Here is a 23,762-nt window from a genome sequence, read left to right on the forward strand (position 1 = left end):
AACGCAATAAGCCACATGACCATGTTTTAAGTTCATGTCCTTTAGTACTTCCACAGAGCGGCAACACCCAATGGAAGATGAGGTTTAGACGAGAACGATCAGTGGGCAGACTTTCAAAACACCAAACTCATATCTACCAAGAAAACTGGTCTCACTGGTGTGAAATTTTCTTCCTGCATATACTCGATCTTCGATGCCTTGTTATAGACACCCATCTGGCTGCGAATTCACTGGGTTGCCATTACATTATTGCGATATCCAAGCACTACTGGGCTATTTTGTCAAATAAAATGGCTGCAGGCGGGTCAAAATCATGTAATATAAGCAGAGGGGTAAAACAACACCTCCGGGTTCCAAGCACCTCAACACATCTTATCGAATGTGCAATTAAATCAAGTTGATTAGGGAGTCATTTAAACTGTGGGTTAGAGACCTCTCCATACAACTATATCTATTTTTTATCTTGTCTCAACCCAACCCCTTTTTTCCAACTATCTTATTATCAAAAAAACGTAATACAAAGATTTAGATTTATGGAAAGGATCCTTTACTGTAGAATTCTTTTATGGCGGTATTGATACCTCGAATGTTTTTTCCTTCTACAAATTGGTGACCATTACACCGCTTATTAGCTAGGTTTACTGTCTCTGCTATCTGGGTTAACAACATGTGTCAGTTGATATAACCAACTGGAAAATTCCGTTATTTGATTATACACAGCCAGGTTACCATGTTCGCTAAGTCAGACACCAAAGTCGTTGGAAGTAACTGTGGGGCTAAAAATGTTATTTCCATGCCTAAGCCCACCGCGAGGTCCACTAGCCTTCGCTAGTCTAAGCGACGTGCCATGGATCAAGGTTACATCCTATCGCTGAGTGGGGGGATACGCCTCGTATAGTAATTAGCAAGTGAGTTACTCGAGCATATCTCTTGATTATACTACATGGATTTGGTTTGGATGACTATAGAGTAAAACAATGGTACCATTTCAACCGGCCTTTTAATCAGACAAAAATCCTGGGCTAAACGAAGGGATGGTTACATATTCTAATATGAACTACCACCGAGCTCTCCTTGTATAGAGATTTAGTATGCTACACAAGTCCTTGTTATTTCAACATCTTGAAGGCTTTCCTTCCAAAGATGGGGCTTGTCGTTTAGCTTTTCCATACGCTTATTTGCGCCTGCTTGAGACTTCAGGAGGAAAAGACGATCAAAACCAGTAGTCAATTCCAGGAAAGTCTCCGGTCTTGGAAGCAAAACGAAAAGAGAAATTTACCAGTATCATTTGAGATACACGTAACCTGATGGAGGGGAAGCGGAATTAAACCTGTTACGTTTAGTCGTACCCTTCGGGCACTTTACGCTTGCCTGGTGGGCCCAAGAAAAACAACAATTCAGACTCTACATGGTCATCATTGTTCGATAGCCCGAACACTTCTGGCACCACTCCTTGCACTTTCGATCTCAGTTTAGCCGAAGCCCAACCTCACGACCATCTTAAACATACAACCCCAAGATCCCATCAACTGTAATTCTATCGACTATCCAGCCTAGTAGCAACAGAGCTGAGCCACAGGTGGCGTTCTGACAGATGGTCTATGGTCACGTGCATCGCAGCTGTCTAACCCCAGCTAGCTATGTTTGACGAAATAGGCAAGTAGCTGCGTTGTTTCTAACAGTATGGTGCATGTTTCCTACGTAACGATTTATGTCTCTTGCTTATGTTTAGGTGTCGTTATTTTTTGGATAAAGTGAGCCAGGGAAGTAAAAAAATGGAACTGAGCGGATCAAAAGACGCATAATCAATCTAGGAATATATATATTTACCGATCTGGATGAGTAAGAAATAACCCACGTACTCTCAAACAAAACAGACAATTTTGGCCGAGTTTCCGCTCAATAAGTAATACCAAGCTCGGAGGGATACTCTCCTTCTATAAATACTATGTAGATATTCAGATCAATCAATTTAGTGTTGCCTGAGATTTGGGCCTTAGAGTCGGATACAGCTACATCGGTGCGCAGGTTAAACCTAGGGATGAAAGTTGAACCCCCAATTCGGTAATTTCCACTCTCAGCTCACGTCTCCATAGCCTTGGGTTGGCCAATTCCCCCCGACAAGGGTTAAGCCCCGAAACCACGTGAGGGGGCTCATATGTTCTTGAATCCAGAACCCCGTATTCGGATAAATACTGTTATTTACACATCTAACTGTTGGTATTCTACCTACTATCTTTGTATCTTAATGAGATTGATCTGAGTCCTAGTTTTTTTATAATACATATCATTAAGAATAGTTTCATTTCTTTAATTGGGAACTTAATTACATTGTGAAAGAGTTGACTATGGAGCGATGATATATTGTTTGTTGATAGTTGTCAAGATATATACATGCAACATAGGCTGTAAAAGACACACACTTGGACCAAGACTTGTTAGTCTATCAGGTCTACTCAGTCTGCCAGCCCTGGATCCATCTTTATTATCATTGCTGCTCGTGGTGTGAAGCTGAGATTTGGTCTACCTGAAAATCCCGCTGGTACTACCAGTCCATATATTGAGATATGATTTAGATGGGTTATTGGCGGGTTACCCGTTCATTCCAAAATTTGATTTGCTTATAATGAATGTAGCGGGATGTGCCCCACTAGTTTTCTTCGCCCGGCTACATAGCAAACTATCAACACCCTCCATTAAACTCTTTTTTGTTGCCAAATATTTCTTTCAAGATATGATAAGCTTTACTATGGGGCCTACTGAGCCAGATATCCTCGAACTACCCTTCACAGATGCCGCAAGGGGTCTCAGGTACCGCCTCTCGACCTCGGATGACCAAGCGTCCATGCGCACGATAGACAGTTCCTTCGTGACAGATCGGGTTTTCCAGCTTCAATCCCGCATATCCAACTTAGAACTCGGAGATATAGGCTTCGGGTTGGACATCAAGGCAGTTCAGTTAGACACTCCCTTGCACAAATCCTTCCCAGATGATGAGGACTCGGATGGGGACGACGAGTCACCGGATTGCTTCACAGTGGTAGTCGAGGATATCAATGCGCTATCTACTATGGATTCACCGACAATAGATCCTAATACCACCGGGAATAATAATAAAATCGTCGCATTTATATCTGCCAAGTTCTCCAGCTGGAACGCTCGATTGATCATCACTGATATCGAGATCAGCCCATTGTACCGACGCCAAGGAATCGGACGGAATCTAATCCGCTTCGCGGAAGCGCTTGGCTCTGCTAGATGGCCAGTCCGCCATGTCTGGTTGGAAGTATCGAATGTTAACTATCCTGCTATCCAGAGCTATCTGAAGATGGGGTTCAAGATAGCTGGCCTGGACGTCTCGTTGTACGTTGGTACCCAGGCAGAGGGAGAATTTGCGATTTTCATGTGGAAGGACGTATCAGGATCAGCAGAGGCAGTATCATAGCCTAGTGGCACCAGATCGGATTCTATGAGAAGCTCGACAGAAATTTTATATATAAAGTGAGCTGTATACTTCAAAGTTATTTGGCAGGATTGTTTGGAAACCAAGCCTTCCTAACATCTACTATATGGAGGTGGAAAGTCAAAGTTTGTTAGCAGAAAACAGATTACTCTAATGGTTCTCGTGGAATTCGATATTCAATATCTCAGTGCACTACTTCGGTAGGTATATAAATACTGGATACTGATAGGGGTCACATTTGCCATTTCAATATTGCTAAGTCTAGACAAATAATTGAACTCCTCAAATTCTGATCGTTATGGAGTTGATCATGCTATGAAATCTATTTATTCGTTAGATTAAATTAGGAATCACGGAACTTGACCGATCTGGGCAGACCCCTTTAAGGTATACTTAAGTAAAGTGCTTGTTTCCAAATAAAGTCGAAAACATCATTGGTGGAATTCTGTGTCATATTCCCATGCGGCATATATAGGAGCCCTATGAATCAAGGGCTAGAAAACAGAGCTCATTGTCACAAGAAGCTGGTCCAAAGTTCATTTGATCACTAGTGGAATGCCCCATCATGGAGGAATGGTGTCGACCAAGGGGGGACAAAATGATGATCGATACTGCCCCTTGCATGATCCACATTCTCCAATAATTCCAACAACCACAATTGCACCTTTGCCCCATAGCACATGGCCTTGCCGTATACAGCCCAGACGGACTCCTTCGAAGACCTTACTTTACTATGCATAACTTGATCCAGTGCCTCTGCCTGACAGGATTGGCTGACTACATTTAAGGGGTTGACCGCCGATCCTTCTGAGGGAGAATAGCAAGAATGACATGAAAGTACTTATCCCCTTTACCTGATTTGATGAACCTGCTGTATGGAAGAGAGTCTCGTGGATCATTGCTAGCTGTCTGTCGTGGCAGCCCATCAAGCTGACCAAGTCTTCCAACTATGACCCTCGATACTGGACAAGGACCGGCGATCGAGTCGATTGAGAAAGATCAACACGAACAACCGCAACAGGAAAAACAGTCATCGTACTTCCAGTGGTTTAAGTTGAATCCATTACGATCCAGTAAAACTCCTCCAGTGCCACAGGAAAGGCAGGTGTCTCGAGAATATGGCGCCAATCTTGCAAGTCTTATTACCTTTCAATGGGTTAACCCCATCGTCAAGGTCAGTGTACCGACCACCTGGAGAGCGTACGTCCACAGACTTACCATAGTATAGCTCGGTTACAAGCGGGAGATGGAGATCCAGGATATTTGGACGGTAAATCCAACTCGATCCGTAAGTATCCTATCAAAAAAGCTGGATGAAGCCTTCGCCGGGCGGCTTGAACGTGGAGGAAAGAGGCCATTAGTTTGGGCTTTATATGACACATTAAAAATAGAACTCTGCATTGGGATACTATGCCAGATTCTTAGTATGTGTTTGTTGGTGCTGGCGCCCTTTGTTGTTCGACGCTTAATCGAGTTTGCGATGGACGCCTATACCTCCCAACACAACAATCTACCGGGGCCGAACCTGGGCAAGGGCATGGGCTTGGTTATTGGCCTTGTTACCATGCAATTGGTACAAAGCATATCTAGCAATCAGGCATTCTATCAATCTTTGATCGCTGGCGGCCAGCTCAAGGCAGTCCTCACTCCTAAGTTGTTTTCCAAAGCGATGAGATTATCTGGTCATGCTAGAGCCGGCAATGGGACAGGCTACAGCGATGGACGGATAACCACGTTGATGGCGGTAGATCTGAGCCGTCTTGAGAAAGGCTGTGCTTCGCTCCATATACTTTGTGCCACCCCAATTGCCTTGATCATTGCTCTAGTGACCTTGTTGGTTAATATAGGCTACAGCGCCTTGGCCGGATATGCTTTCCTTGTTGCTATAACATGCTTGCTCACTTTTGCTGTTCGGTCCATCATCGTTCGCCGCAGGGCGATAAATACTATCACAGACAAGCGGGTCAGCCTGACACAAGAGATATTACAGAATGTGAGGTTTATCAAGTTCTTTGCGTGGGAGAACAGTTTCCTAGAGCGACTTCGAATGACACGAAAACTCGAGATCGACTCACTTCGGCGGTTTCTGGCAACGCGGCACTCTAATACTGTTTCCTTTACTAGCATGGCAAACTTCGCCTCGTTGCTTTCCTTCATGACATACGTGCTGAGCGGTCATACACTGTCATCCGATCGTATCTTCGCCTCCCTTGCGGTTTTCAACGCGATTCGATTGCCGCTCAGCATGATGAATGTTGTCGTGACGTCTACGACCGACGCTGTGACATCCCTTAATCGACTCCAGGAGTTTCTCCTAGCAGAGGAAAGGGAAGACTCTATTACATGGGATAGGAACATGGAAAACGCATTTGAGTTTAAAAAGGCATCATTCACCTGGGAGAGTGTACCGGACATAGAGGCCGAGACACCAGGAGTGGAATCCATTCCCGTATCGGCCTCTGCATCCCCAGTGTCGTCCTGGGATGACGCCACTAAGCCTGCTAGTAAGAGCAAGGATAACAGACCATTCCGCCTCATGGACATTGACTTTCAGGCTGCTCCGGGGGAGCTTATCGCTGTGATAGGGACTATCGGCAGCGGCAAGAGTTCCTTGCTGGGAGCTTTAGCGGGTGAAATGCGCCTAACGGCAGGTTCAGTACGTATGCGTACTGCCCCAGCATTTTGTCCCCAGTACGCCTGGATCCAGAATACTACTATTCGAAACAATATATTATTTGGCCAAGAATACGATGACGCCCGGTATGACCAGGTAATCGACGCTTGTGCTCTCCGAGCGGACCTGGCCACGTTTGCAGATGGAGACCAGACAGAGATAGGAGAACGAGGTATCACACTATCTGGAGGCCAAAGGCAGCGTCTCAATATTGCCCGAGCCATTTACTCTAACTGCGATATTATCCTATTGGACGATCCGCTATCCGCAGTGGATGCAAATGTCGGGCTCCATATTATGAAACAGGCGATATGTGGTCTACTTAAAGATCGGTGTAGGATACTGGCAACACATCAACTACACATCCTTGCTCATTGTGATCGAATTATCGTGATGGAGGCCGGTCGGGTCGTTGATATTGGTACATTCGATCATTTAGTTCAGAGGAATGAAGTACTCCAGAGTCTCGTATCAGTCAACCATCAGGAGAAGGAAGAAACACCAAGCTCTCCTAGCATCGCTGATGCGGTCCAAGTAGAGAAAGCCTGCCCTGAATCGAAGCTTAAAAATAGAAATGCTGCGCCATTGATGAAGGATGAGGAGAGAGCGCGGCATGCAAGAAGAAGAGACATCTGGAGGGCATATGCCGTATCCTCCGGTTCCATGGCTAATATTTTCATCGTGTTCGCCCTAGCCGTCCTGTCTGCTGGAGGAGCAATTTTGGGCGGGTTGTGGCTGTCGTTTTGGGCATCTAACAGGTTTCCACAACTGAGTCTTGGCCAATACCTGGGTATATATGCAGGTATAACAGCCGGTCAAGCCGCCATCCTCTATCTGTTTTCGGTGTGCGTGACAGCCTTTGCGGCCAATGCTAGTAAAGTGATGCTCGAAGATGCGATGTACCGTCTTCTGCGGGCACCAACCTCATTCTTTGACACGACACCGCTAGGGCGCATCATCAATCGGTTCTCAAAAGACGTGCAGGTACTGGATAGTGAGTTGGGTGAGGCACTACGGCTGTTTCTATATCTCTTCCTCATGGTTGTTGCTATCATGATACTTGTCATTGTGTACTTCCACTATGTGAGCGGCCCCCTTCCTTTGCTCCTTGTCGCTATTTCAGAACTGACAATCTTTCGATAGTTCGCTATTGCGGTGGGACCATTACTAGCCATTGTCATTCTTATTACAATATACCACCGGGCCTCTGCTCAAAGCCTGAAGCGACATGAAGCTGTTCTCCGCTCAGTCGTGTTTGCGAGATTCAATGAGGCCATCACGGGTATTGCATGTATCAGAGCGTACAATATGGAGGTCTATTTCCGACAAAATATCGGTCGGGCAATCGATTCTTCGAACGCTGCCTACTTTCTCATATTTGCCAACCAGAGGTGGCTTTCGGTTCGTCTAGATCTTGTCTGCAATACATTACTTCTTGTCACTGGGGTACTCGTCGTCACATCTCGTTTCAATGTTTCACCCAGCATATCTGGCCTAATCCTTTCCTATATGCTTAGCATTTCACAGACTCTACAGTTCTCTATTCGTCAGTATACGGAGCTTGAACAGCACATAAACTCTGCCGAACGACTCCATCACTATGGCACCTCCCTGGAGGAGGAGGAGAAAACGGCCCCTCTACACCGGGTGGAGGTTTCAAGCACCTGGCCAGCACAAGGTCAAATTACCTTTCAGAATGTACAGATGCGTTACCGTGAGGGGTTGCCTCTGGTGCTCAAGGGCCTCACAATGTCCATCCAAAGTGGGGAGCGCATCGGTGTGGTAGGGAGAACGGGGGCAGGAAAATCAAGTATTGTATCGGCTCTCTTCCGTTTGACTGAGCTCTCAGGCGGCAATATCCGGATCGATGGTGTGAATATAGCCAGTATTGCGTTGCATGATCTACGATCCCGACTGGCTATAATTCCACAGGACCCTACACTCTTTCGGGGTACCATTAGGTCCAACCTAGACCCGTTCAACGAGTATACAGATCTAGAACTCTGGTCGGCACTCCGAAAGGCACATTTAGTGGACCCGCCGCCAGAGTCACCGCCCGATGGTGACAAAGATGCACGCCAGGTAGTCAATGAGCAAGCGGCAGGTCCAAGCCAATTGCATCTTGACACCCGAGTGGATGAAGCAGGGCTGAATCTGTCTCTCGGTCAACGTCAGCTAATGGCTCTAGCCCGAGCTATTGTGCGGGATTCCAAGATTATCATCTGCGATGAAGCAACCTCTTCCCTTGACTACCAGACCGATCAGAAGGTCCAGGAAACTATTGCTGGGATGCATGGTAAAACATTATTCTGCATTGCTCACCGGCTACGGACGATTATTCACTATGACCGTATCTGTGTCATGGATAAAGGATGCATCGCCGAGTTAGACACGCCTGTGCGTCTCTGGGAGCAACAGGGTATCTTCTGGGAAATGTGCAATCAAAGTGGCATAACACGTGAGGAGCTAGAGAGAGGACCGGTTGGCTTGTAGATGAAGCTTTCATACTTCATTCCAGAGGGAGGTAATAATACTAGAAACAGTTGTATTTCCGGAAATTAAATATCTCAGGTTGGAGCAAGAACGGGAAGATATGTGACAGAGTATTTTGTGGATAATCGATTATGTGACTTCTCTGGACAAGCAATCGTGTCTAATCACTATACCACAGAATCATTAGGAATACGTGTATCTAAGAAGCGGTAGCTAACATTTACTACAAAATCCGTGTTCAAATAAGGTACCGTAGAACTGTAAGATATATATATGTTTGAAAGTTCTGTAACAATCTGAGCACGTTATTAATGTAGACCGTATTAGGAAACTATAGTATTGTCATTCCAGCTATAAACTATGTCAAGGAAACCATCACAGTGGTCTTAGTGACCAAGCTCCGCCTTTTGCGCCTTCAGGACATTATCTAACACATCTGGATACCACTTGCGCGCCACGTCTTCGTGCTTGATGACACGCGCCATGAAAAGCCCGCTACCAGCACAATCCCGGAACATTTCCTCAAAGAACTTCTCTGCATCCGACATGACCTTGATCTCCTTGGCCAGCTTTACTATGTGGGGGGGCATATCTAAAGTCATCTGGTCTCGCCTCAGGTCTAGGGCCAGAAGCTGAAACATGGGAAACGAGAACCGAGGACCCAAAGGTCGGCCATCGCGATCCACGAAATTCTTCTCTTCCAGACTGACTCGATGCGTGGTGGCTGTCACAACACCCCCGGTCAGTGCCTCAAACATGCGACCGATGTTCACGACCAATGTTCCAGGAATCGGGGGAGCAGGGATCCATTCCCCTGATTTATTCTGAACTTCAAGGCCACGGTGTGGCGTTCCCTGTAGAAGGAAGGTTAGGAAGCTGCTGTCCTTGTGCGGTCCGATTCCCTGAAAGGAGCCTGATGGCTCACTGTCGGCAATAGAGGATGGAACAGGGTACTTGGCGAGCTTCAGCCTATCTTGCGGTTGTTCGTCGAAAAAGCGGAGAAAGGCTGTTGGCTCTAAGTCCAACGCTTCGGCTACCAGGACTTTGAAGTCGTCACCCAACGTCTGGATGTGCTTCACATAATCCTCCATTGCTGCCCGGAATCCCGGAATGGCAGTCTCGTTGGGCCACTTTATTGTATCATTCATCTCAATTAGCGAGGGAGCACCACAAAGCGCGCAGGAGAATGTCATACGCACCAGATTGGGACCGCTCATATTGCGATAGGCGGGCTCTTCTTCTCCTGGAGCGGCCAGGTCCATCCCAAGCTGGAGGACGTCATTAGCCATGTTATTTTTGCCATAGACACGGAGCTCCACATACATTGAATGTCTCGCGAAAGTCAGTCCGCTGTGCTGTTTTCTCGTTTTGCTCGCGAACATAACCAAGGAAATGCTTGCTATGCAGCATCTCAACTTCCAGGCGGTCCTCCAAGGGCAGATCGAAGAATTTGACCGATTGCTCTACGAAGTTCCGCTCGACATTGTTTGGCACGCCATGATTCTTCACGTAGAAGAATCCGACCTTTACAATCGCATCTCTGAGGTCTGACAAGAACGAGGCTTTCGTAACCGGAGACTGCGCGTGGGCCAAGTCAATGGTCGGGATTTGAGTAAAGTTCACGGCCATTGTAACTGTTCTGGGGCAGATCACACAACTGTTTGGATATGCTTTAGACAGCTTCAGATGAGATTCCAACCATTGTAAATGTAAATACTGTGCTGACACTTCCTACAATCAGCTCTAGCCGCAAGGTGCCTCCGCCGGCATGCTTGGATAGTTGAAAGGTTTCCCCCTTTCTGTAGCTGTCGGACCACATTCGCACGATGCAACGTAACAATAGTTCACTCTCGGACGATCCGCCTGGTATTATTCATACCGCCAGACATACTTCCTTGACATTCATTTCCCAAGTTAGCAGGCCACGTAGTAAGGGGAATTAATATACGACCAAGAAAAAAATTACCTTCAAAGGAGCCACGCATGGGGGTAAAGGATAAGCAAGGCAAGCTGCATTGCATCTAACATCAAGGTATCCCACGATGGCGTCAGGAATCCTATGTATCGGGGAGCCCGAGTTGATTTTGACCGCTCATTCCAAGGACGATGGATATGTTTGTTGGGGAATGCAGAAAGTCCTCAAATAAGGTTCATGACATGATCATAGGACTGAGAATTGGGATGCTTATTCTTCGCTATACAGCGATAGATATGGAGATTCGTATTATCTCTATAGCGTCGATACCAAAACATAGATATCTATTTAAATACCGTTGAGCGGTCGATCGTTGGGCCAATATACATGTGGTCAGCCCTCCTGTAAGCCCGCCGAATAATAAAGACGAGGCTGGGCAGTAGATAAAGCCGTACTGGACGGAAAATCCCCCTATTCGTCTGGCGATTGTTTCTGTTCTGCTTGAGAGGCCGAGATAACCCGACGTGCATTCGATTCCGCATCGCCGTCTTGGCAAACTTGCCGATCGATTCACTAGCATTTGGTATTCTTGGCTGCATCGTCTTGAATGTGGTCACTGGGCGGCTGCTGCTACTCATGTTGGTGGAAGCAAGGGGGGAGTGCAGCGCGGTTCAGCCAGCCACTATCTGTAAGGATCGTGGAACAGCAGCTTAATGCCAAGCCAGACAGAGAGATCTTCATACTGACCGGGCTATGACCAGCTGTAGCGCGCAATTGCACGGCCTCCGTTGTTCAAACAAGGGCTAACCCGAAGAACAATTAGATATTGGTAGTATTTGAGAAAGGTTACCGTGGGGTGGTCATTCAATAATAAAAGCTTCTTGTTTATTTTGTCAGAACTCCAACGGCGACGTGGGAACGATAAGCCGTGCTTATACAACCGCGAGGACGAACAAAGATATATATATATATATATGTATGTATGTAACCTGTCTGTGATAGCAAAAGACTGAAACCTAAACAGGCGTCCAGTGTTAGGGAGGCTTCATATCTGAATTGGGGCAACAACCACCATGGCCAAAGCAGAACCAATTGCTATTGTTGGGCGCAGCTGTAGATTTCCTGGGGGTTCTTCTACCACAGCGCAACTATGGAAGCTTCTCCTGGAGCCTCAGGACCTCTCCTCCGGGCCACCCTCAGGACGGTTCAACGCAGATGCCTTCTACCACAATGATCCAAGACGCCCTGGAACAACCAACGCCGTCAAATCCTACTTCCTTGAGGAACCAATAGACCGATTCGATGCACCTTTCTTCAACATCTCGAGAACCGAGGCTGAGAGTATCGACCCCCAACAGAGATTGCTATTAGAAACTGTGTATGAAGGCCTAGAGGCTGCCGGATGTCGCCTTGAGGATTTATCAGGATCCTCAACCGGGGTCTTCTGCGGTGTCATGTGTGATGACTATCGAAGCATGGTCTTCCGGGACTTGGACACCCTTCCCCAATACGCTGCGACGGGAACCTCCCAAGCAATCGTCGCAAATCGAATCTCATACTTCTTCAACCTCCGCGGGCCGTCGATCACCGTGGATACGGCATGTTCCTCTAGTCTGGTAGCCGTACACTTAGCGGCAAGGGCATTGGCAGACGGCGATTGCCACCTTGCCGTCGCTGCTGGCACAAACCTGATTCTGGCTCCCAATGTCTTCCTGAGCGAGTCGAGTCTCAACATGCTAAGTCCCACTGGTCACAGTCGTATGTGGGATGCAAATGCAGACGGATACGCTCGTGGTGAGGGCGTTGCTGCTGTGGTGATGAAGCGGCTAAGCGATGCAATAAGGGATGGCGATCACATTGAGTGCGTGGTGCGAGCGACTAATGTGAACCAAGATGGAAGAACGCCGGGTATTACCATGCCATCTCCAGAGGCCCAGAAGGATTTGATCATGAAAACATATTCGGACGCCGGATTAGATCCTCAGAACCGTCCCGAGGATCGGTGTCAATACTTCGAAGCTCATGGCACTGGGACACGGGCCGGAGATCCACAGGAAGCTAGGGCGATTCATGGCGCCTTCTTCGGGCCGAGTGCCACGGCTAGTAACGACAGTAGCGCCTTGTTGGTTGGCTCCGTGAAGACGATCATCGGCCACACAGAAGGCGCAGCAGGCCTGGCCGGTCTACTAAAAGCCTCCCTGTGCATTGAAAACGCCACCATCAGCCCAAACATGCACTTTGAGAACCTAAATCCTGACATTGCTCCCTATGCAGGCTCACTGAGAGTGCCCACCGAAGTTCTTCCATGGCCAACCCTTTCACCGGGAACCCCTAGGCGTGCATCAGTTAATTCATTTGGCTTCGGGGGCACTAATGCCCATATAATTTTGGAAAGTTACGATGTGGGTTCAGAGAGCCATTCCTTGAAGGGTCCACCAGCTATTCTACCCTTCGTCTTTTCAGCAAGCTCGGAGTGGGCTTTGGGGCAGCTGCTGCATCGCTATTGTACATTTCTTGATGAGAATCCCGACACTGACTTGACAAATCTGGCGTGGTCATTGTTCGCTCGACGTAGTTTACTCAGTCACCGAGTTTGGTTCTGTGCATCATCAGGTTCAGAATTACGAGATGCCATAAAAGAAGAAATATGTTCCCGGCAATCTGGCACACTTGAAACTATCCTGGGAGCCCCGCCCTGTGGTCCAAAACGCATTCTAGGGATATTTACTGGTCAGGGAGCACAATGGGCGAAAATGGGTATAGAGTTGATCAGAGCATGCCCTGAAGCAGGTAATTGGATGGCCGAAATGCAGAAATCCTTGGACGAGCTACCAGACCAGTATCGCGACACAGGCTTTTCGTTGATGCACGAGCTCTCGTTGTCGCCAGACACATCACGGATAAACCAGGCCACCGTGTCGCAACCCTTGTGCACCGCCATCCAAATAGTATTGATAAAGATTCTATCGACTTTAGGAATCAAGCTCTCAGCTGTTATAGGGCATTCATCAGGCGAGATAGCTGCTGCACATGCAGCCGGTTTCATCACGGCCTCTGATGCAATTCGCATCGCCTATTTCAGGGGGGTATTTTCGCGACTGGCTCGGAGCAGGGGTGGCCAGGCAGGTGCCATGGCAGCCGCTGGCCTGTCCCACGAGGAAGCAGAATCCCTGTGCAGAGAGTCAAAGTGGGCAGGTCGAGTGACAATTGCCGCCTATAACTCTCCGAATAGTGTAACTCTTTCAGGAGATGCTGATGGAATTCACGAGTTATGCAGTGTGATGCAGGATGAAGGCAAATTCTGCAGGGCGCTAAAGGTAGACACTGCGTATCACTCAAATCATATGCTGGCTTGCTCAGCCAAATATAAGAAAGCGCTAGAGGATTGTCGCATCACACCGACTCAAAATAGTGCGGCCGCAAAATGGTTCTCTAGCGTACTTGAAGGTCGCATAATGAGCCAAGATGACCGGAAACTACTCTCCGCAGAGTACTGGAACGAGAACTTGGTCAGCCCAGTTAGGTTCAACCAGGCTGTGGTTGCAGTAACCCGCGATACGTCATTTGACCTTGCCATTGAGATTGGGCCACATTCAGCTTTGAAAGGGCCTTTCCAACAGAGCTTATCTGGTCCTGAAATACCCTATACGAGTATGCTCAAACGTGGCTCTAATGACATGCTATCTGTCGCATCTATGATTGGAACCTGCTGGGCCCACCTAGGGCCGGACTCTATTCACCTGGCAGAACATATTAAGCTCTGCGATAGCACCCGTGAGCCACAGCTCCTGAAGCATCTCCCATCATACCCATTTGATCATCGGGAGGAATATTGGGGTGTATCACGCCTAACAGATGTGGCGCTTAACCGCAAGGATGCGCCGGATGAGCTTTTAGGAATTCTCTGTCCGGACTCAGGCGAAGGTGAATGGCGTTGGCGCAACCACCTGCGCCACGAGGATATCCCGTGGATTCATGGGCACCGTGTTCAATCACAGATCATATTTCCCATAAGCGCCTACTTGGCCATGTTATGGAAAGGTGCAAGGATCATTACAAACGCCCAACCATTTCGCTTCGTCGAGATTTCCGACGTCGAGTTATTGCATACAGTTGTTTTAGATGGCCATATGGAGCAGAGCATCGAAACATTGTTCAAAGTCGATGTGCTGACTGAAGATAAGAACGTTGTTTATCTGGACTTCGCGTGTTATATTGAAATTGAAGGGTCTATGCGGCGCTGTGCGTCGGGGAAATCGTCGCTCCATAAAGGAGAGCAGTCCTCAATGCTGCTACCTACTCAACCATTTGATGACTGCAGCCTGACGCTGACGGATTCTGCTCCATTTTATTCAACACTGGCCAAGTTGGGATATGAAGTCTCTGAAGAGCTCAAGGTGATTTCCAAGCTGCACCATCATGTCCCTCATACACGCGGATTCTTAAGGAACCTGGAACAGACGTGCCCAAAGACCCAAGTTTACTATGGAGCAGCCCTTGACGCTTCAATTCAAACTCTTCTAGCAGCCGCAGACGCACAGAGTCCGAGACTATTGTCGGTCCCTTTTGTGCCGAGTAAGATTAGGCGGATTGTTCTAAATCCCATGTCACTGCACTCGCATTTACTAAAGAATGCAGTGGTATTCGACAGTATCTTGAGCAATGCTACTAGCTATAAAATAGAAGGCGACGTTGATCTGTTCGCGGACGGGGGACAAGGGATTATGCAGCTAGAGGGCGTTACCCTTGTGCCATCCAGGGAGCCGGACGCGGGCAGTCACACACTGTTTTCAGAAGTTGCCTGGGGCCGTTTGGTTCCACATGTCACTGCAGATAACGCAGATCTACCTATCGGGGTCGAGGATACGGACCTGGAGGCACTTGAGCGGATTTCCCTCTGCTATCTGGCCCACGCGGCCAGGCTTGTCCCACAGCACGAACGAATCCACACGAGTGGCCAGACTGCCGCCTTACTGGACTGGATCGATAATGTACTAGAGCAGACGAGCGCCGGAAGTCATCCGACCTGTCGTAAGGAGTGGATGTTTGATACAATCGAACGAGTTGAAGCGCTAGCGCCCGAAGGCTCAAGCTGTAGAACCTATGGCATTCTGCACACGGCAGGCAGAAACCTGCTTAATAGTGTTCGACAGCAGGGCGAGGTAGAGGCATCATGCGATCTTTTGGATCAATGGCAAAAGAATTCAGTTCATCTCCATAAGCTCAGATGTCGCATGCGGGACGTGTTGGAGCAGATCTGTTTCCGATATCCCCATCTGAACATTCTTGAGGTGGGAGGCGCAGGGTACGCAGAAGCAAATGATGCATTGGTTGGTATGGGCCTGGCTTTCAAGTCTCATGTACGCACGCAACCACCCAGTTACTGCGCAACGGCACAAAGTGACGTGGACAACCAACATGAGCAGCAAATCATACACCTTGATTTGTCCATGAACCCAGTGAACCAAGGTTACACAGAGCATTCGTACGATGTGGTTCTAATTCCCAGTGTACTCTATAACCATACCGCCCGCGAGCAAGCGTTGTTGAACCTTCGTCGCCTCTTGAAACCAGGTGGTTATTTATTGGCTATCCAGGAGACGAATCCATCCGTACTCCATACCGTGGTTCTTGCAGCTTCCGTTGGCCTTAAGGGAGAGGAAATATGGACACCCGATATGTGGCATTCTACCCTTCAGGATAGTGGCTTCTCCGGGGTTGATACGATAACTCCCGCCGTCGGAGCGTCTCTGCAGCCCTACTCTTTGATAGTGTCACAGGCAGTCGATGATACAGTTAATACCCTTCGAGACCCATTGATGAGTGCTAGGACAGCCGCCGACGAGCGTGATCTTTACATCATTGGAGGCAATACTCCTGAAACTGTGAATCTTTTGCAGGGGCTGGAAGCAATTCTGACCCCGAGGTTCCGCTCACTCGTTAAGGTTCCGGAATTGAAAGCGTTCCGCGTGGTGGGCCAAACCCAGATAAATGTCCTTTACCTGGACGGTATAGGCACCGCATACTCCGAAGACCTTGATGAAGACCGATACAATGCAATTGAAAACATGGTGAACATGAGTGACAATATCCTCTGGGTGAAACGAGGGACTAGGTCCAGTATCTGGAACCAAGGTAACGTTACTGCCGTGTTGCGCAGTCTCTCTTCGCAAAAGCAGAATCTTCGCCTGCAGTGCCTTGTACTGAGTCATGGCACTCAGCCCACCGCGTGTAGCCTTGCAACGGCGCTTCTTCGGGTGACTGACAGTTCAGTTAGTAATGATCACCAACTCCCAACACACGTATGGAGCAACGAGCCCCATTTGTTATTGGAGGATGGAGTGGTCTACATCCCCAGGATGAGGTATAGTGAATTAATGAACCAGCGAGCGACCGCCTATCAGCAAACCACATACCAAGACGTCCAGCTCTCAAAGTCTGGAGTCCGCCTTGTTTCCAGCTCCGGCCATCATCACTTGGCCATACAGCCAGTGGTGCTTGAGGAACCTGAAAAGATTCGAATCCAAGTAACGTTATCCTCGCAGTCGGCAATCAAGATCGGTGATGCGTATTTGTATCTTGTCGTTGGGAAGGTGCTCAACGGGCAGTCCTCCGTTATTTCTCTTTCGGACGAATGTGCTTCGGTTGTTTCAGTTCCATCTTGCTGGGTCTGGCCGTTCGAGCGTATTGCTCAAGATGGGCCGAAGGCCCTGATGGCTGTGATCTTGGCACTTACAGCTGTAGCAGCAGTGACCCTCGCTGGTCCGAACACCACTCTCGTCGTCCACGAGCCTTGCAACCCTCTTCGGGCGCTACTAGTAGCCTGTGCGCATATACAAAATGTGTCATTGCTGTTCACAACCGGCAGTTCTGAATCCGCCACATCTGATCGTTTTATCCATCCATTGAGCCCCAATCGCGTTCTTGTTAAGTTACTTCCAGATAACGTATCGATGATATTGAGGTGTGCTGAAGAGACTGGGGGCATATTCTCTCGCTCAGACTTACCGCTAGCTCCGGGCGTTACTGTGGCAGGAATCGAAGACCTCTTCTCCTCGGAGCCCTGCATACGGGGCCATAAAGCCAGCAGTTCCACAATTGCAAACTTTCTGCACATAGCTCTAGGTCTAACGGAGGGCGGAGATTATGCTAGGGACCCGGGATGTAGCGTGATTGATGTCCAGCAGCTTGCTGGTTTGAAATATGACACAGGACTACCGGCAGTGGTCGATTGGTCTAAGCATTCCTTTGTTCGAACCATCGTGCAGAAAGCTAGCTCTGAGCTGTTGTTTTCCGCGGAGCTGGCTTATCTTGTTATAAATATGGATGGGGCAACGGCGATGCTAGTAGCAGAATTACTAATTCATAAAGGCGCGAGAAAGGTCGTGCTCATAGAGTCATCCTCTGCTGTTGATCGGGATTGGATACATGAAATGGCCCAGCTAGGAGCCCAGGTGAATTTTATGAGCATGTAAGTGTCCTCCAAGAAGCTGCAAGATGGTTGGATATTAACACAGACACGGAAAAAGGAATATCACCGATCAGGAGTCGGTCGTTGCGGTGAAAAGCACCATCATTCAAGATATCGGCCAGATAGGAGGTGTTATTAGTGGGGTTATTAGGACATTTGACCCTGATATTACGCCAGACACGGCCTCCATAACCGTCCAAAGCACATCACTACCTAAGATCCACGGCGCCAGAATTCTGAGCGATGTGTTTAATGGTAGCGAAATGAATTTCTTCATTCTTTCCGCGCCAAATATGTGGCCAGCTGGTTTTCCAAGCCAATATGAGACTTCTCTGAATGGCGCCGTTTTATTCGATACTGCATATGAGCGGAAACGTAAGGGCTTAGTAGCCAGCATAATACATTCCAAATCCCTTGCGAAAATGGGCCTTTCGAAAGAGGATATTGGTGAAGTATTTGCAGAAGCCATCATTGGCGGCCGCGTGTCTTCCCAGGGTGCCCTAAATGTGATCCCTGCGGCAGCTATTGACCAGGGCATGAAGAATTCAGACGTTGCTTTCTCTCAGAACCCGATTCTTTGGTCTATGATTGGTCCCGAAGCTACTCCTTCAACACCAGTAGAGGGGCAGTCCAGAGGGCAAGACCTCACCCTTAAAGAGGAGCTGATCAGGAGTGGCCGAGAGATTGATAACTTGCAGAAGATTATCCAACGGAGATTCACTGCAAAGCTTCAGAAGACCCTTCGACTGAGGAAAGAGGACCCTATTCTTGCCAATACAGCGTTATTCGAGCTAGGGGTAGACTCATTGGTTGCTACCAGCCTTCGCTCATGGTTTGTGAATGAAATGGGTATCGACATGCCAATCATGAACCTTCTCAACAACGCATCGATTGGCTCATTGGTCCAATATTCTGCTAAGGAGTGGCTTACCCAAACAGCGAAACAAGATGAACAGGGCTCGTCAGTTTCTTGGGCACAAGGATCCTCCGAAAGCTCCGGCTCTGCTTCACCGACCACTAGAAGCTCGGGTGCCGCATCGAATTTGGGAGACATGCCATTGTGCAAAGGAGAATATGCCCGAGTAGAACACCTATCATATGCACAATCTCGGTATTGGTTTCTTCAACAATATTATGAAGACCGGGCAGCATTCAATGTCACCCTCCTTTTTACTATGGATGGCCAACCCTCTGAAGCGGATCTACAATCAGCTATCCAGATTGTCAGCCAAAGGCACCAATCGCTGAGAACGTGCTATCTGAGTGAGGGAGCAGAGATGAAGAGTGCATGCCAGGCCATCTTGCCTATCTCTCCAGTGACTTTGGAAGTGTGTGATATTGAAGACGAGTCCGGGCTGTTCGATGAATATGCCCGAATCTGTGACCATCCGTATGATACAGAGAAGGGAGAATGCATTCGATTCCGCTTGGTCAAGACTCCTGCGGCCGACAGTACATTCCTGATAATTGGATACCCTCATATGTGCATGGACGGTGCTAGCTGCTTCATTCTCCTTGAGGAACTTGATCAAGCATATAGGAAACTCTCGCTGCCACCAGTTTCTCGTCAATACCCAGACTTCGCCGCTGCACAAAGAATATCGTATGAACAAGGAATGCTGCAGAGAGAATTAGACTACTGGAAGAAGGAGCTGAACCCGTTACCGGAGCCAGTTGGACTTCTTCCAATGACCAAAGTGCGCTCTCGTCCACCCCTTAAGGAGTATGACACGCACGAGCTCCAGTTCTGTATCTCGAATACTATAATGGACAGAATTCGATCTCAGTGCCGTAGGCACCGAGTCACTCCATTTCACTTTTCTCTAGCGGTGCTGAGAATCCTTCTGGCTCGTCTTACCAAGACACAGGACTGTTGCATTGGAGTTGCTGATTCTAACCGACTGGATCCTAGCAACGAAAGCACGGTGGGATTTCTTTTGAACTTGCTGCCACTACGTTTCCGGACACTTCCAGATAATTTCACCGATGTTCTTGCGGGTACCCGGGACGCATGCTATGGTGCGCTGACCCACTCTGCTATGCCTTTCGATAAACTGCTCGACGAACTAGCAGTCCCCCGGAGCAACACACATAGTCCACTGTTTCAGGTCCTAATGGATTGGCAACCTCGCCTTGGAGGTGAAGTGAAACTAGGAGACATAACCTCATCCTGTACGAAGATGACTGTCGGACGAACAATCTATGACCTTACGCTTCTCGTCACCGAGTCTGCTCGAGGCGATGCGACAATTCACTTCCGGACCCAGAAAGCACTTTACTCCAAGGAAGGCAGTGAGGTTCTTGCTCGCAGTTACATTAACCTTTTGGAAGCGTTCACGGGTGACCTCGATCTTCAAGTGCATGCACCATGCATTTGGCACCCTTCAGACCTGGAGCGCGCTGTTGAGGTTGGCCAAGGCCCGACTTACAAGTCACAATGGCCTTCCACTGTATCAAGAAGGATCGAGGAAGTTTCTGTCGCCCAGCCAAGCAACACTATCGCTGTAATGGACACCAAAGGTCGCAGCTTCACCTATCGAGGGATGATGGATCGTGTACGCACGTTGGCCTTTGCATTGCGGGATGTCGGTGTCGGCCCGGGTTCATTTGTCTGCATATTCCAGCACCCAACCGCAGAATGGGTGTGTTGCATGCTCGCGATCTGGCGCCTCAATGCAGTCTATGTGCCGCTTGACCTACGTAACCCGCCCAGCCGACTAATGACGGTCATCCAAGACTGTCAACCCACAGCTATATTCTGTAATGATGAAACGGACCCCAACGTTAGAGACCTAGGTTGCCCTGGCATAGCGCTACTAAATACGTCGGAAATTTGCGCCTACGGCGGCTTACCATTAACCGTTCATGATCTCTCGAGCCCAGATGCGCCTGCCGCTGTTCTTTACACAAGTGGGTCAACTGGCAAGCCCAAAGGTATTCTGCTTCGACACTCTAGTATCCGAAATCAAGTTGAGGGATACACACGGCGCTGGGAGTTAGGGCCGGAGGTAGTACTCCAACAGGGAGCCATGACATTCAATCACTCGTTGGATCAGATATTGACGGGTCTTTGTACCGCTGGCCGCGTGGTGGTGGCCACACGCGATATTCGCGGGGATCCTGTGTCGCTTACCAAGTTGATTGGGGATGAACAAATCACTTATACCAAAGCAACTCCGGCTGAATATTCAATGTGGCTGCGGTATGGGTCTGCCTCACTGCGTACAGCTACCAACTGGAAACATGCCTTCGGGGGTGGCGAGCACCTGACCACTACACTCTCGCAGGGATTCCAGGCGTTGGAACTACCCAATCTATCTCTGTACAACTCGTATGGACCAGGGGAGATTACTATCTCCTCTCACAAAATGAAGATTGACTACAAAGAGCCTAGTGTGACTCCGGATGACATTTTTCCCGTCGGCTTCTCGTTACCTAATTATACCACATATGTTGTCGACGAGGACATGCAGCTCGTGCCCCCCGGAGTCTCGGGCGAGATTTTGATAGGGGGTGCTGGGCCGTGCTTAGGATATCTTCATCGTGAAGCCTTGACTGCAGAGAAGTTTATCGAAAGCCACTTTGCATCATCTGAATACACCCAGTCTGGCTGGACCAGGGCATACCGAACTTTTGATCGTGGTCGCCTACTAAGTGATGGGTCCCTGGTGATCGAAGGTCGGTTGGATGGAGACACACAAGTGAAGATCCGTGGCATCCGAATTGAGCTTGAGGACATCGAAAATAGTATCATCCAAGCTTCAGATGGCAAGGTGCTGAATGCGGTGGTCTCTATCCACGGTGAGGACAGCCAGCTGCTCACAGCTCATGTTGTCCTTGCACCGAGTACACAGGGCGGTGCACCTTCTGACCTCGACGGCTTCCTCCAGCAGCTGCGAGCAAACCTTCCTCTTCCGCAATATATGTGTCCATCTGTCTTCATACCGGTCCATGACTTTCCCCTCACCATCCATGGTAAGGTAGACCGAAAAGCCATTCGTGCCATGCCACTGCCACAAGCACCCACGAGCAACCGCCCTGTCGAGGAGCTGTCGGGGACAGAAGCCATGCTCCGGGAGATCTGGGCTCAGGTTCTGGAATCGACCTCACTAGATGCTACTGGCGTCGGTCGCGAGGATGACTTCTTCATGGTAGGAGGAAATTCTGTTTTGCTAGTCAAGCTCCAAGCGCTCATCCGGCAGACCCTGCGAGTCTCTGTGCCGCTGGTGGAGCTTTTCTCAGCAAGCACCTTGGGTGCCATGGCCGGAGTTGTACAAAATGCGATCCCTACCATTGAGCTCAATTGGATGGAGGAAACGTCGCTGCCGGACCTGGCCATCAATCACGAACCACCGCGGCCGGTAACAGATCAAGGCATCGTCATTGTCTTAACTGGCGCCACGGGCTTTCTGGGCCACGTAATTCTCCAACGGCTCCTTGCCGAACCTACCGTGTCTCATATATATGCTGTTGGAGTCCGTACCGAGGGCAGAGGCATTGGCCGACCTCTTCCTTCAGCTTCTCCTAAATTCACCGCGCTGAACGGAGACCTTGGTCAACTCATGTTTGGGCTCGATGAAAGCACCTTTGCTACGCTGGCAGCTTCCGCCCATGTCATAATTCATTCCGGTGCCAACCGGTCATTTTGGGACGCTTACCCCATCATTCGTGGCGCGAACGTGCTAGGCACCAAGAATGTCGTCGCCCTTGCCAGCCACCGGAAAATCCCGATCCATTTCCTCTCCAGTGGTGCGGTAGAGAAGGTAGTTGAAAGCAATGCCGCCCCGCCGACAGACGGCCGTAATGGATATCTCGCATCAAAGTGGGCAAGTGAGAAGATCCTAACAACGGCGGCTGAGAAGATGAACACGCAGGTGACCATCCACCGTCTCACACAGGCCCCGAATGTGCAACCGCCACCGCAGGATATAATTGCCGCCTTTTCTGCAATAGCAGAACAGATGAACTGCATTCCAACGGCCCAGGGATGGGGTCGCCTCATCTCCCTTCTGCCTCTCGGCGAGCTGGCTACGTCTATTGTAAGGTGTGCATTGATCAGTGTTGGTCAACAGGTATCAGCAAAAGTGACGATCGAAAATCATATGATCTCGACCACATTTGAGTTATCGGATGCAGCAGAAGCTGTTGACAGGACTGTTGTAGGAGCCGATCAGATGGACTCTCTGCATATGCTGTATTGGCTTGGTAGAGCAAAGAGGGAATCAAAGTTCCCGTGGTTTGTCGCTGCGCAGGATGTCATTGTCAACTCGGAGTGCCAAACTGTACGTGTTGAGTTGGACTAGTAAGAAGACGGTTCGGGGGTGAATACTATAAAAATCGTCGACGGTCTATTGATGGTCTTGATCGTGAATGCTTGAATTGATGATGGTTTAAAACCAGCTAAAAATAAACACAGAGCTGTTGTGGGGCCGCTTAGCGGCCGGAAGAACCCATATTCCGGGCCGCTTACGCCAGCCGGAATCCATGTATTCCATGCCTGTTTTACCAATACGTGAGGTTTTTAGTTCGCTCTATTTTAAACTATTGTTATTTGGTGATAGTAACTTAAATAGTTTTAAGATTAATATCTCGGGCTCTATTCATTCCCAAATATATATATATTCTTATGGTATTTTGGAATAATGTTCTGTGTATGAAACTTTGTAGCTTGGTTACTTGATTCAAATATATATATACTCTAATGCAAGCGAGGTTTCTGTAATTCTATCTTTCTTCCATACATGAC

General features: G+C 48.6%; 4 protein-coding genes across 4 annotated transcripts; 3 read left to right on the forward strand and 1 right to left on the reverse strand.

Moving 5' to 3' along the window:
• Positions 1-2,749: 2,749 nt before the first annotated feature.
• AO090103000227 (GNAT family N-acetyltransferase) lies at positions 2,750-3,445 on the forward strand (the record flags this gene model as incomplete). Its single annotated transcript, XM_023233382.1, has 1 exon — positions 2,750-3,445. One exon carries the CDS (start codon positions 2,750-2,752, stop codon positions 3,443-3,445), a length of 696 nt encoding a protein of 231 aa, XP_023093866.1.
• Positions 3,446-4,412: 967 nt separating this feature from the next.
• AO090103000226 (ATP-binding cassette transporter YOR1) lies at positions 4,413-8,630 on the forward strand (the record flags this gene model as incomplete). The annotated part of the gene is made up of 3 exons (XM_023233383.1): positions 4,413-4,637; positions 4,692-7,220; positions 7,281-8,630. 3 exons carry the CDS (start codon positions 4,413-4,415, stop codon positions 8,628-8,630), a joined length of 4,104 nt encoding a protein of 1,367 aa, XP_023093865.1.
• Positions 8,631-9,016: 386 nt separating this feature from the next.
• Positions 9,017-10,259, reverse strand: AO090103000225 (isopenicillin N synthase family dioxygenase; the record flags this gene model as incomplete). Its single annotated transcript, XM_001826765.3, has 3 exons — positions 9,017-9,760; positions 9,830-9,898; positions 9,954-10,259. The coding sequence occupies 3 exons, from the start codon at positions 10,257-10,259 to the stop codon at positions 9,017-9,019; spliced, it is 1,119 nt and encodes a 372-aa protein (XP_001826817.1).
• Positions 10,260-11,618: 1,359 nt separating this feature from the next.
• Positions 11,619-23,319, forward strand: AO090103000224 (uncharacterized protein; the record flags this gene model as incomplete). Its single annotated transcript, XM_023233384.1, has 2 exons — positions 11,619-18,016; positions 18,075-23,319. 2 exons carry the CDS (start codon positions 11,619-11,621, stop codon positions 23,317-23,319), a joined length of 11,643 nt encoding a protein of 3,880 aa, XP_023093864.1.
• Between the last annotated feature and the right edge of the window lie 443 nt (positions 23,320-23,762).

This window comes from Aspergillus oryzae, chromosome 8 (genome assembly GCF_000184455.2).
Source record: "Aspergillus oryzae RIB40 DNA, chromosome 8".
Classification (NCBI taxonomy): domain Eukaryota; kingdom Fungi; phylum Ascomycota; class Eurotiomycetes; order Eurotiales; family Aspergillaceae; genus Aspergillus; species Aspergillus oryzae.